The following is an 11,958-nucleotide window of genomic DNA, read 5'->3' as shown; positions in this document are numbered from 1 at the left end:
TCTGCTCCCAGGGCACAGGGACAGGACAGAACAGCATCGAGGTCAGGCAGAAAATAAACATGCTGTGGAGTTTCTTTATTCTTTTTCTCAGTATTTGCCAACTCTTCTGCACCACCAGACCTTCCTGTTCCCACCTCTGGGTGGGTAGTGGGGATTCTCCTGTCTGACCATCACCAAATCCATTTCCAGCACTGAAACTCCACCTGGGAGCCATGGAAAACCACGGGGCACAAACCCAGGCTGGAGCGGATGACACATTCTTCAGGGACAAGGTGGAATCTGGCACTGTCTGCAAATTCACTCAAACATCCAGTGCCTGCAAGTTTGTCCCAAATTGTCAGACTATTCAACTTCTGACAGCGTTAAACCGTTGAGTCAAGCCTGGGGAGGTTTAAATGGGATATTTGGACGATTTTCTTCACTGAAAGAGGCGCGGCCGCCCATTCTCCCCTCAGAGCTCCAGGCTTCTCCCGCGCCTGCTCCGGCTTGAGGGCGGGGCCGCGCAGGCGCGGGCGGCGGCCATGGCGACTTTCTTCGGGGAGGTGGTGGTGGCTCCGTCCCGGGCAGGCCTGGACGAGGAGGAGGAGGCGCGGGAAGAGACGCCCGAGGACCGGGAGATCCGCAGGGAGATCGAGAAGAAAAGGTACCGGCAGCGCGGGGAGATCAGGGAAAGGTTCTTCCCTCAGAGGGTGCTGGCACTGCCCAGGCTCCCCAGGGAATGGGCACAGCCCTGAGGCTGCCAGAGCTCCTTTGGCCAGCGCTGCCAGGGATGCCCAGGGTGGGGTTGTTGGGGATCTATACAGGGCAGGAGCTGGGTTTGGATGATCCTTGTGGGTCCCTCCCAGCCCGGGCTGTTCTGTGGTTTTTCCCCAGGGAGATCCAAGTGCTGTGGAGCTGTGCCGAGGAGTCCCTGGTGTGCTCCAGGTTCGTCGTGGCCATCGGGAGGAACGCTGCGGGTGCGTGCAGAACCAGAGCTGCTGGGTTGGGGGATAAATGTGGGGAGGCAGAAGGTGGCAGGGAGGTGTAAATGTGCCAGGACATTCCCTGCTCCAAGCCCCATTTGGAGTTGTAAATGTGCCAGGACATTCCCAAGCTCCAAGTCCAACCTGGCCTTGGGCATTTCCAAGGATCCAGGGGCAGCCTCAGCTGCTCTGGGCAATCCCACCCTCCCAGGGAACAATCCCCTCCCAAAATCCCATCCAACCCTGCACTCCTTGAGTTCAACTCGTTCCCCCTTGTCCTGTCATCCCGTTACCTTTTGAAAAATCCCCCTCCAGCTTTCACTAAACCCCTCTATTTACTGCATGTGCAGCTCCTCATTTAGCAGCAGAGGTTAAACCTGGAGGCAGCTGAGTTGTCCCAGAGAAAGCTGAAGTTCCTCTGTGCATGTAAAACACAGTTATTGTTACAGCTGTTTACTCCTCTTGAAAATTGATGTATTTTCAGTTGAACAGGAAAGGTGAAGTATGTTTTAGTTTGGGATTTTTAGTTAGGACAATCTCCCTTTTCCTTTACTTGGGTTTTGTTTGGTAAACTCTCTGGGATTGTTTATTAATTGGCAGAAGTTTTCATCTATTAGTACCCAGAAGTCTTGCTTGCATTGAAGTGACATTTAGATGACATTTAGATTTTATCAAAGTTAACTTTGCTGATTTGTTTGGGTTTTGTTCAGGTTTTTCCTTGAGAAATGGTAATAGATATTTTGGATCTGTCTTCTGTAGCTTTTGACAGGAATCTGATTTATTAATATTTTTGCCACATTCTTGCCTCTGTTTTTTCTAGAATCAGTGTAATAGTTCTGTTTTGCTGCTTCAGTGAGTTTTGGTTTTAATCTGCTGTGTCAGAAAGTATTAGAGACTTAATATCTCACATCCTTAATTAATACTAAACAATTTGAAGTTGATTGTAAGGGTATAATTCCTAAGAACAAGTGATTTTTATGTTAGGGATCTGTATGTGTTGAACATCTCTTCATTTTTTTAAATTTGAGTACAGCAGGGTTAATCACATTGCTGATGTTTCTTAGATTTGGTCAGTAAATCTAAGTTGATAAAAATTAGTTATTCCTCCTTCAGATTGCAAAGGAATAATCTAATTCAGTCCAGCTATTTATTTGTAAATCAGAAGTTTCATTCTTTATAAATTAACTGTATATTTTTTGGGTTTTACAGCTTTTCTGTCATCTTTTATCCTGGATTCTGTGTGCTGGGAAGTGATTGGAGTTGTGAAGCTGTGGAATGAGTGGTGCAGAACATCCAGCACCACAAATGTCCTCCCCACAGACTCTTTCTGTTTGTTCTACAGGTTGATATCAGACCCCACAGTAAGTGACTTCAGCATTAATTCCTCTGTGTTTGACTTTCTGAAAAACAGGGCTTTCATCCACCCCCAGACTAGGCACTGCAGGATCATGGATTAATCTCATAAATGATCTGAAGGGTTAATTCTCACTAAAACTCTGTGAAGTTCTGTGTGGAGCTCAGCACAGAGATGTCACAGCCTCGTGGCTTCACTGCATTTGTGAGCAAAAAATCCTCTTTGAAACAGAGTTAAACCCAAAATAACTGAACAGTGTATTGTCTGCAGCCACATCACCCTAACAGTTGATGCTGAGCTGCTGTTGTGCCCTTTAAACCACTTGCTCACACAAGTTTTTACCTTTTTTTTTAGGTTTTATTGTGCCAGTGTAGTTGCTATGTGGCTGAGGATCAACAGTTCCAGTGGCTTGAGAAGGTAAAACTGGCAAGAAAATAAATGGAGTAATAAAATCCTGAGGGTGGGGATCTTTTCTCTGATACTTTAACCATGACAGTGTTAAATAAGTTTCCCCTGTGGTTTTCTTTTATTAAATATTCAAAAATAAATAAATTTGCTCTCTGCAGGATCAGTGAAATCCCTTTCTAGATGCTGCCAGCTGTATCTGCTGTCAGCTCCCAGCTGAGTGCAGTCATTCCTTCTGGACAGTTTCAGTTTTGTTTGCCCTTAACCACTTCCCAAACCTTTTTCCTTCTTGCTTTTCATTTCCCATGCCTTATTTCAGCTGCATTTCACCTCTGGGAGAATTTTTCCTTCAAAAAAACCAACAGCAATTTGTCCAGCTGCCAAAGGATCACCAGCCAAACCAGTTGTGGAGCTGCTGGTGGATGGTGTCAGCTGCTGGGTGTGTTCTGTGCCTTTCCCAGGGGGCAGCTGGAGGGCAAGGTGCCTCCCAAGCACATTTGTCCCATTTCTTCCCAGATTTAACATTCCCAGAGCCTCACCCCAGCATTATCCAGGTACAGGAGCACTGCTGGCTCAGGGAAGTCCCTCCAGATATCATCATTTTGATTTTAATCAGATAAATCCAAGGGGTGAATGTTCCTCCTCTTGATTTTCCTGATGGATTTGGGTCACTGCTTTGCCTGCAGGAAATGTGGCTTATTTTGTCTTGCTGTCTGTCTGCTCCCTCCCTGCCTTGCCTGCCTTTAAATCTCTGCTGAGCTGATGGAGCAGCAGGGATTCTAAAGCTGGGCTTAGAGATAAGTACAGCTTTGCTGGAGGATCACAGCTCATTTGGAAGTTTAAAAACCCTGAGACCTCAGATGTTTTGCTGTATTCCACACATTCCTGCACTTCATTTAAAGTGGGATTGCAGAAGAGAGATGGCTTGGGGGGTTGTTGTCTTCCCCAGTTGTTTGTGGGTGTTCCTGAACAGCAGGAGTGTGGTTGTACCAAATCAATGTTCTGAGTATTTTTAGATTTTGTGGTTGTTGGTATTTTTAAATGTGCAGCAGAAACAACATGCTGCCAATCTTTTTGCTTTTCATATGAGTTGTAGCCCTGTTCTGTTTATAAATCCTGATTTCCTGAGCATCTCCCATCTCCACAGGTCAGATCTTTACATCTGGGTGGGTTTTCTCTCTAAGGATCACTGACAAATCAGAACACATAGGTTGGAGTTTTGCAGCCTATGTTCCCAGCAAAGCAAGTGGAAAATATGTGAGCTTCTGAATATTTCTGTCAGATTTCTGTCTCAGTGGTGACACAGTGATGGGAGGGCACAGGCAGCTTCCCTCCTGGGATTGGTACAGAGAGAAACAGGCAACTTTCTCTCACAGTTTCCAAATTCTCTATTTTCTTTTCTCCTCTTGGTATTTTGTAATGTCCAGAAGGTTTTGTACTTCAAAACTCTGTTCTTTGAATATGAGAAAGAGAATCCTAAATTTTCTTTCTCAATTCAACTTAGAATAGAATGAAATAAAATCTGTGCATTTAAAATAAAGTCTCTTACAATATTGTAGGACATCCAGGGAGCACAATTTTCATTTCAAATGTTAAGCAGCTCAGTGAACTGCTTGTTTTTATTTGAAATCCTTTTTTTCTTTTGTTTACAATCACCATTAAAGCAGTAAATCTTAATATATTGAATACAAAGTGCTGAAAATCTAAATTTTTTCAGAAGATCACTAGACTTAGTAAATCTGTCAGCTGTTATTTTGGGGTTTTTTATCTCCATCCCAGGAGCAATGCCTGGGAAATTTGTACCTGAAGGTCGTGATTCAAACTGGTTTTGGTCCTGCAAACCTGAGTTCAAGTGCCCTTTGCACTGAAATTGAAATGAATCCTTGAGGTTCCTCTGCTTTTATTGTGAGAAGAGAACTTTTTTGCTGATGTATTTTTTTTTAATTTCAGGTTTTTGGCTCCATGCAGAAGAAAGGCTTGCAAGTCACCATCCTTTCCACGTGTCCTGTAGCTGATTATAAAACTCAGGAATCCACTCTGACACTTGTATCTCCATTCCTGAAAGCCTTGAAGACCAAAGAATTCCAGGAGCAGGTCTGCTGCCCACTGCTGGAGCAGCCCAACATTGTGAGGGACCTTCCTGCTGCTGGTACTTTGCAATTTCAATTATTTACAGAATCCCCCTGAGGAGCATCCCTCTGCAATTAGAATTTTTGCTTAATTGTGAGAGCTGGCTGAAAATTCAGCTTTTTTAAAATTAATTACTGATAGATTCATAACTTACATATTACCCTGGAAAATAGGGACAATTTTCCAAACCAGCCACAAATCATTTTACCAGTTATGTGTGGGACAGAAGCACTGGGAAATTCTCCAGTGTAGCCTTACAAAGCATATTGTACAGTAGGGTTTTTTAGGACTTTTATGTAGTAATAAATAAGTTTTATTAGGAATTATTTTCAACTGAGCATCCAAAATAAAAGCTCATAAAGTCCTTTCTGTATATATCAGGTCAGGAAGCTTGCACAGGAAGCTTACTGATGAACCTCATAGAAAAATTAGATTCAGTTTTATTATGTCATTTAATAAAAACCTTGAGTTTTTCATTCTAGAATCCCCTAATGGAAAAGCTTGTCTGGCAGAAGCTAAAAGTGGATGATTTTCTCTTGGTCACCTTCCTTTTTATGTTTGGTTTTTTTTGTTTTTTTTTTGATTGAGGTATTTTGGGGGTGGGTATTTGGTTTTTTGCAGATGTTGCTATTATTTTAATTTGTTGTATTCATTTTATTTATTTTCTAAATATTGAATAGAATCTCTTAATATTTTTATTTTTAATATTTATTTATTTATTTATTTATTTTTATGTACAGTTTCCTGGTAAGGTATGTACCAAGAAGAAACACCTGCATTCAATTAATTTTTGATTTTAATTAATTTTCCTTGTGTAGCTGGGGGATGAGGAGTGGCTGCTCCAGCAGTCAGCATCCTCAGCTAGTAATTTAACTCCCATGGGTTTAAAATTCTGATTTTTACACACAGAAGAGAGAGATTCCCTTTGTGCTGAGTTTAACAGAGGTTTCCTTTTCCCTGTGTCAGTTCTGAGTTACTGCCAGGTGTGGGGGATCCCTGCAGTGCTCTACCAGTGCTACACTGATGTCATCAAGCTGGACACAGTCACCATTGAAGCCTTCAAACCCCTGCTCTCTTCTAAACTCCTGAAGAGTTTAGCCAAGGTAAAATTCCATTTTTAACATTAATGGGAGCTTTTGTTTGTTTTTATCTCTTGCATTCTGCTGTTTTTTTTCCCCGGTGGGGATTGCAATCTACAGCTTCCTTCAGAACTTCCTTTTGAATTTTCAGGCTCTTCTAATGTATGAATATATCAGGGAGGGGATCCTTGTGCTTGTGTAAGCTGCAGTTTCCTTTGGAGTTGCCTCATTTTAAACTTTTAAGCTTTTTGTTTTGTGTTTTTGTATTATTTTTACATTTTATATTCATATATCAGATGGCTCTGTTCTAGCTCTATATCTGCCTCTCTTCTGGCATAAAGGAAAGGTTCTTAAAGTAACCCATTTTGACCTATAACTTCTTTTTGGAGCTAAAAGGCCAAATTTCTGAAGAAATTTTTACACTAATCCAGCAGCTGTGAAATCCAGCCTGGCCTTGAACGCTTCCAGGGATGGGGCAGCCCCAGTTTCTGTGTGCCACCACCCTCACAGCAAATCCCATTGCTCCCATAAATTCCCATTGCAGCTCCTAAAATGAATGTTTTACTCTTTCTGAAATGTTTTTAATTCCATTTTAGTTGGTTGAGAACACTTTGAACCCAGATTTAAATACCCAAAGAGGTCTGTGTGTACTGAGGTGTTTCTTTCAGTTCTAAAATCAGTTTTCAGTGCAGCTCATTCTGTTCTGCTGAACAAGTCTGAGTAAGACATAAATATTTAAACTCTGAAGGAGAACAATGACAGAGACTCTTCCCCTCCTGTCCAAGCAAGGAGGAATGCAAAATAATAAATCCCTTTTTCTTGCTGCACTGCAGATTCCTGTGGTTAAATGCATTCAGAAGAGCTGAGTTTTGCTCAGATAATATAATATAATAAATATAATATAATATAATGTAATGTAATATAATGTAGTATAATGTAATATAATGTAATATAATATAATATGATATAATGTAATATACTATAATATGATATAATATAATATGATATGATATATGATATAATGTGATGAGATATAATGTGATATAATATAATATAATTTAATATAATATAATATAATGTAATGTAATGTAAGTGTAATATAAAATGTAATATAGTATAATATAGTATAATATAGTATAATATATGTGATGTTGATATCTTTAATTTAATTAAATAATAGATAATTATTTAATTATAATATCTAATAAAATTTACTTAATATCTTAAGAAAAGTGATGTTAATATCTTTAATTAAATAACAGATAATTCTTTAATTACAATATCTAATAAAATTTAGTTAATATCTTAATTAAAGTGATGTTCAGAGAAATGAAAATGGGACCAGGGGCCAGTGGAGCTCTTGCTTTGTTCCCAGCACTGTGTGGGTGATGCTGATCCTCTCCTCCTTTCCCCAGGATGCCTCTGAAAGCACAAAGATTCTGAAGAAGTTCCTGACAACCAGTGAAACTCACAATAACATCTACATCTGACAAGGACAGCTATGCTGCACTTTATTTGTAAACTCCAGTTTCTTCTCTTGAGGACTTCTGGGATTTTTTTTTTTTTCCTTTATAAGTAGAATAAAACCCCGTAGATTTTTTTACTTTGCCACGATTTTTGTTGCTTTTAACTTCATTACTGAACACCCTTCTGCATGGCTTGGAAGATTCTTCTGGAATGATTTTAGGAAAGATACCTTGGATATGAAAAGCAACTCCTTTTTCTCTTCCTGAAGGGATTGTATTACCTAAACGTATTTTAAAGAGGAAAATACAGATAAGGAATTTTGGTTTTATCTAACAAGACCTCTCCCTTTTTTACTTTATTTTGAGACCTGAAGGTTTTTCTAATATTTGATGCTCTTCTAAGGTTGGTCTGTGATCAAGAAAATGCACTCTCTGTCCTTTGCCATCCACAGAGAATTTTGCTTATGTTTATTTATGGCTCCACATGCCCTTTTTAATGTATATATTGATACAAAATGCAGTAATTAAAGTGTGGTAAATGCCTTTAAAACTTGCTGGTGAAAAATAACCTCTCCTGGTCAAAGGGGCTGGCAGGATCACAGGCTGCTTCAGCTGGATTTGCCAGGGCAAACTGATTTAATCCACTTTAAAGCACCAAAATTTGGGCAATGGTAGAAATAATAAAAGATCTCTTAGGCAGGGCATGTGATTTTTAGAGGAAAGTAAAAAGTTTTGTCTCAGAAAATTCTCAGGAAGTTGGTAACAATTTCAGAGTTTATTTCAAGTATTAGCTAGGATTGAGGGGCAGTTCTGAGTTGTACTCTGTTTAATTTAACCTTTTGTTTAAGACAATGGGGTTAAAGCTTTAATTTGCTCCCAGGTAATTCTGTTCTCTGCTGGGTGCAGCTTTGATTTACACTGGATGCTCAGTGGGTATTTCTGAGCAGTGTTTTCCTTCTCAGAGCTGTCACTGATTTAAATTTCAGTTCAGGTAAGTACAGATGAGCACATCTTGCCAAAAGTGGTGCTGGATTTTGGAAATGGGTTTTGGAACAAATTCTGAAGCTTTGTTGGGGTTTTTCCCCCCACTTCTGTCCATCCTTTTAATTCATAAATTGGTTTTATGTGTGATCTGAGCTGAGAATTTTGTTGTTTTGAGAGTTGGCTGCACCATTTTCTTACTTTTATGTGTTTGGTTCGTAATAAATAAAGCAGATAACAAGAAATCTCTTTAATAGTAAATTATGCAGACCCTTAGAGGAATTGTGAATATATTTCTGGTATTGGTGTGGTCACCCAGGCAGTTTGCAATGTTTTTAAACAGTTACTATATTATATTTAATTCAGTTTTTACTACCTGGCTTTATGCTGGGGTGTGAGAATGCTCCTAAACACCTTAAATAAAAGTGCCAAACAAAACCATGGCAGCTTGGGAGGTGAAATCAGACTGAAACCTGGTGTTCTGGCAGAACTCCTCAAAATTGAAAGCTTGAAAGCTCTCCATGGCAGGAAATATTGGTAGGATGTAGTGGGGAAGTGCTGTAGGCCAGAGAAATAAGAGATTTTAATTTAAAATTCTGCCTTTTCCCCTAATTTGATGTAGGAAGCAGCTCATATTCACTCCTTAAATATTTGGATGCCTCAGAACTAATGATCAACTGTGTCTGTCATCAGATGTGAGTGTTGACTGAAGATTTTTTTCCATGTTTGAATGTTGCTGCCTGTTTTTTGTTTTCCCTTCTGTGCTCTCCAGTACATACCCAGAGCCTGCAGTGAGGCTTTCTTGTTTCCTGCCAGCTGCTGGGTGTAATCCTTGTAGGAGTTCACAAACTTCAGACTTGTCAAATGTGGCAGATGGCTTCAAAGCTTTGGGGACAGAAGTTTGAAATGAATGTAAGATTTGGTTTCCTGAGGTGTTTGCTAAATGCAGATTGTGAAACCAGAGTAAACTGTGAGACTGGAAGAGGGGTTGTCATCCCACTTTTAAAAGTCATTTAAGCCATTGATTACCTTTTTTTTTAGATAAGACTGATCTGTTTTCTGCTGAATGTCTTCCAAACCAAGGGCTCTTCCCAAGTCCACTCTGCTTTGTCACACTGCAGAATTTATTTGGTGGGCAGAGGTGTTTTCCCATTTCTGAAGGCTCTGACTCCTGGGTGATGTGCCTGACCTAAAAGTCCTGGATTCAAGGTGCATTTTATGGAGGCTCTTTGTTTTTGCCTTGGAAGTTGTTGGAGTCAGTGCAGTGCAGGCCACAGGTGTGAGAGCAGGGCTGTACAGAGGTAAATTCATGCCAGGTTTGGGCTGGAAGGGAGCTAAAAAATCATCTCATCCCTCATCCCACCCCTGCCATGACAGGGACACCTCCCACTGTGCCAGGCTGCTCCAAGCCCCAGTGTCCAACCTGGCCTTGGGCACTGCCAGGGATCCAGGGGCAGCCACAGCTGTGCCAGGGCCTGCCCACCCTCACAGGGAAGAATTTCTTCCTAATATCCGATCTAAACCTGTAATTTTTCAATTTGAAGCCATCTCCTGGAAATTGTCTGTCTCCAGCTTTCCTGGGGCTCCTGCAGGCCCTGCAAGGCCACCCTGAGCTCAGGCCAAAGCTTCTCCTGTGCAGGTGAACAATGCCAGCTGTGCCAGCCTTTCCTGCCAGCAGAGCTGCTCCATCCCTCTGCTCATCCTGGAGCCTCCTCTGGGCTCTCTGCAGCAGCTCCAGCTCCTCCCTGCGCTGGGCCCAGGGCTGGGGCAGCTCTGCAGCTGGGAAATCACCTGTGGGGGCTCAGGGACAGAATCCCAATCCCTTTCCCAGCCCACCCTGCTGTGGGTGCAGACAGGATTCCCATCATTCCCATTCCTCATCTCACTGCACAGCTCCAGGAAAGAATTTAATTCTTTCTAAGATTCCATGCTCACATTGGCTCTACCCTGCAAAGTCCAAAAGCTGTTGCCAAAGCTGCAGAGGAAGAACATCACTTCTGACATGTAATTCTACAATTTTTTGTGCCAAAAAAAAAGAAAAAGGCAAGTATTTTGTTCTACCTCATTCTTTCTGGTTTGTGTCTAAAACATCAACACATCTAAATGAGCTAAAAGCAAAATGAAAGAGATTCATGACTTTACTTTTTTTTTGCTGCCATCAGATCTCCACTTTTTTTTTTCCCTTTAAATATTTTGGACTGAAAGTTTGGACAGCTGCTGCACACAGCTGCAACCAGCACCTACAGGCACCTCCTTGAGCCAAGTGAGATCACAGCTCTGACTGAGGTCAGGCTTTTTTACTTGAGAGGAAACACTGAGACCCTGTTGAGAGCTCTCCCAGAGTGGCTGATGAGCAGAGGTACCTGAGAATTCTTTTATTAAGAATTCCATGCAGTAAATACTGCAGGAAACCATTCACTCACAGGGATAAAAATGCAAAACTCTCATTTCACTTTGCTATTGAGGCATCCTGAGTTGAGGGAAGGCCACAGACCCCAGATTGTGTGTGTGGAAGAAGGTTAAAGTCAAATTTTTTCCTTCCAAACAATTGTATAACAATGTTTAAAAGTTCTTTGGATGGGAAATTTGGGCTATTGCTTTAAAGTAGGAAATGTTTCATGAGATAAGTGATGCACCTTCAAAGGACAATTTACATAAAGCATTTATTGAGGAGACCACAGGTTCTTGCCCTGTGTTTGAATCAGAGAATTCCAACATGCTTTCATACACTGAAAATTCCATATTTCATGTTCAGCATTAATATTTAAATTCTTCTTTTAGGTTTGACCTGGATCCCGTTTCATGAAATCAAAGCAGCCTTTTCTCTGTCAGTTCCAGAGACTTTAAAGCTGCTTCATGGGGAATTAACAAAAGGCGAGATGAAAAATAAAAATAATAGAGTCACAATCACAGAAGGCAGCAGTTTGATTACTGAGCAGATGAACAGAGAATGTACAGCCTCATTTCATTTAAAGAAAGAAAAACCCAAAGCAAACCTGTGGGAGGAAAGGTTGGATGAGAACAGCCACTGTGGAAAGGTGAGAGCACAGCAGAGAAAACCTCAGCATCCATCATCCCGTAAAATTAGGGTTTGAAAGTTCCCTTTGTGGGAACTGCTTTTGGGTTTGGTGTTCCCTTTGTGCTGCCCCACTGAACTCCCTTCCAAAGTTGGATTATAAAGCTATTTCTGTGCAGAATAAGCACAGTGAGAAGCACAGAATGCTCTGCCTGGCTGTTTCCACCCTTAAACCCTGGAAGACACTTGCAAGAGCCCCTGTGGATGCTGTCAGAAACAAGCCAGTGTTTTGTTCATTCCTTAGGAGGTGCTGGTGCAGAACTGTTCCACCTGAATGTGGAATTGAGGCAGCCCAGTGGAGCTCCATCAGGGTGCTGTGGGTTTTTTCCAAGTGGCAGGAAGTAATTTGGGATCTGGTAATGCCATGTGTGAGGAAATGCTCTGCAACAGAGGATTCAGTGCCTGCCCTTAGAATTTCCACTTTTTTATGTTCTTCCCCTTCCTATCAGAGTGTGTGTATAGAGGAAAATTTACTTTTAACAACTATTAAAATCTAGTAGGATTT

At 41.2% G+C, this 11,958-nt stretch overlaps 1 protein-coding gene across 1 annotated transcript; it reads left to right on the top strand.

The window, feature by feature from the left end:
- The first annotated feature begins 502 nt into the window (after positions 1-502).
- On the top strand, positions 503-8,653 carry PSMG1 (proteasome assembly chaperone 1). The gene is made up of 7 exons (XM_005429739.2): positions 503-643; positions 874-956; positions 2,172-2,323; positions 2,671-2,733; positions 4,672-4,870; positions 5,818-5,954; positions 7,346-8,653. The coding sequence occupies exons 1-7, from the start codon at positions 522-524 to the stop codon at positions 7,418-7,420; spliced, it is 831 nt and encodes a 276-aa protein (XP_005429796.1). The 5' UTR covers positions 503-521; the 3' UTR covers positions 7,421-8,653.
- The last annotated feature ends 3,305 nt before the right edge of the window (positions 8,654-11,958 follow it).

This window comes from Geospiza fortis, unplaced genomic scaffold (assembly GCF_000277835.1).
Source record: "Geospiza fortis unplaced genomic scaffold, GeoFor_1.0 scaffold302, whole genome shotgun sequence".
Classification (NCBI taxonomy): domain Eukaryota; kingdom Metazoa; phylum Chordata; class Aves; order Passeriformes; family Thraupidae; genus Geospiza; species Geospiza fortis.
This window is presented reverse-complemented; position numbering and strand designations above follow the sequence as displayed.

Excerpts from the sequence above, each read along its gene's own strand:
- PSMG1 (XM_005429739.2), top strand. The coding sequence starts at position 522 with ATGGCGACTTTCTTCGGGGAGGTGGTGGTGGCTCCGTCCCGGGCAGGC. Across the intron at positions 644-873 it reads AGGGAGATCGAGAAGAAAAG|GGAGATCCAAGTGCTGTGGA; the intron begins GTACCGGCAGCG and ends GTTTTTCCCCAG. Across the intron at positions 5,955-7,345 it reads TCCTGAAGAGTTTAGCCAAG|GATGCCTCTGAAAGCACAAA; the intron begins GTAAAATTCCAT and ends TCCTTTCCCCAG.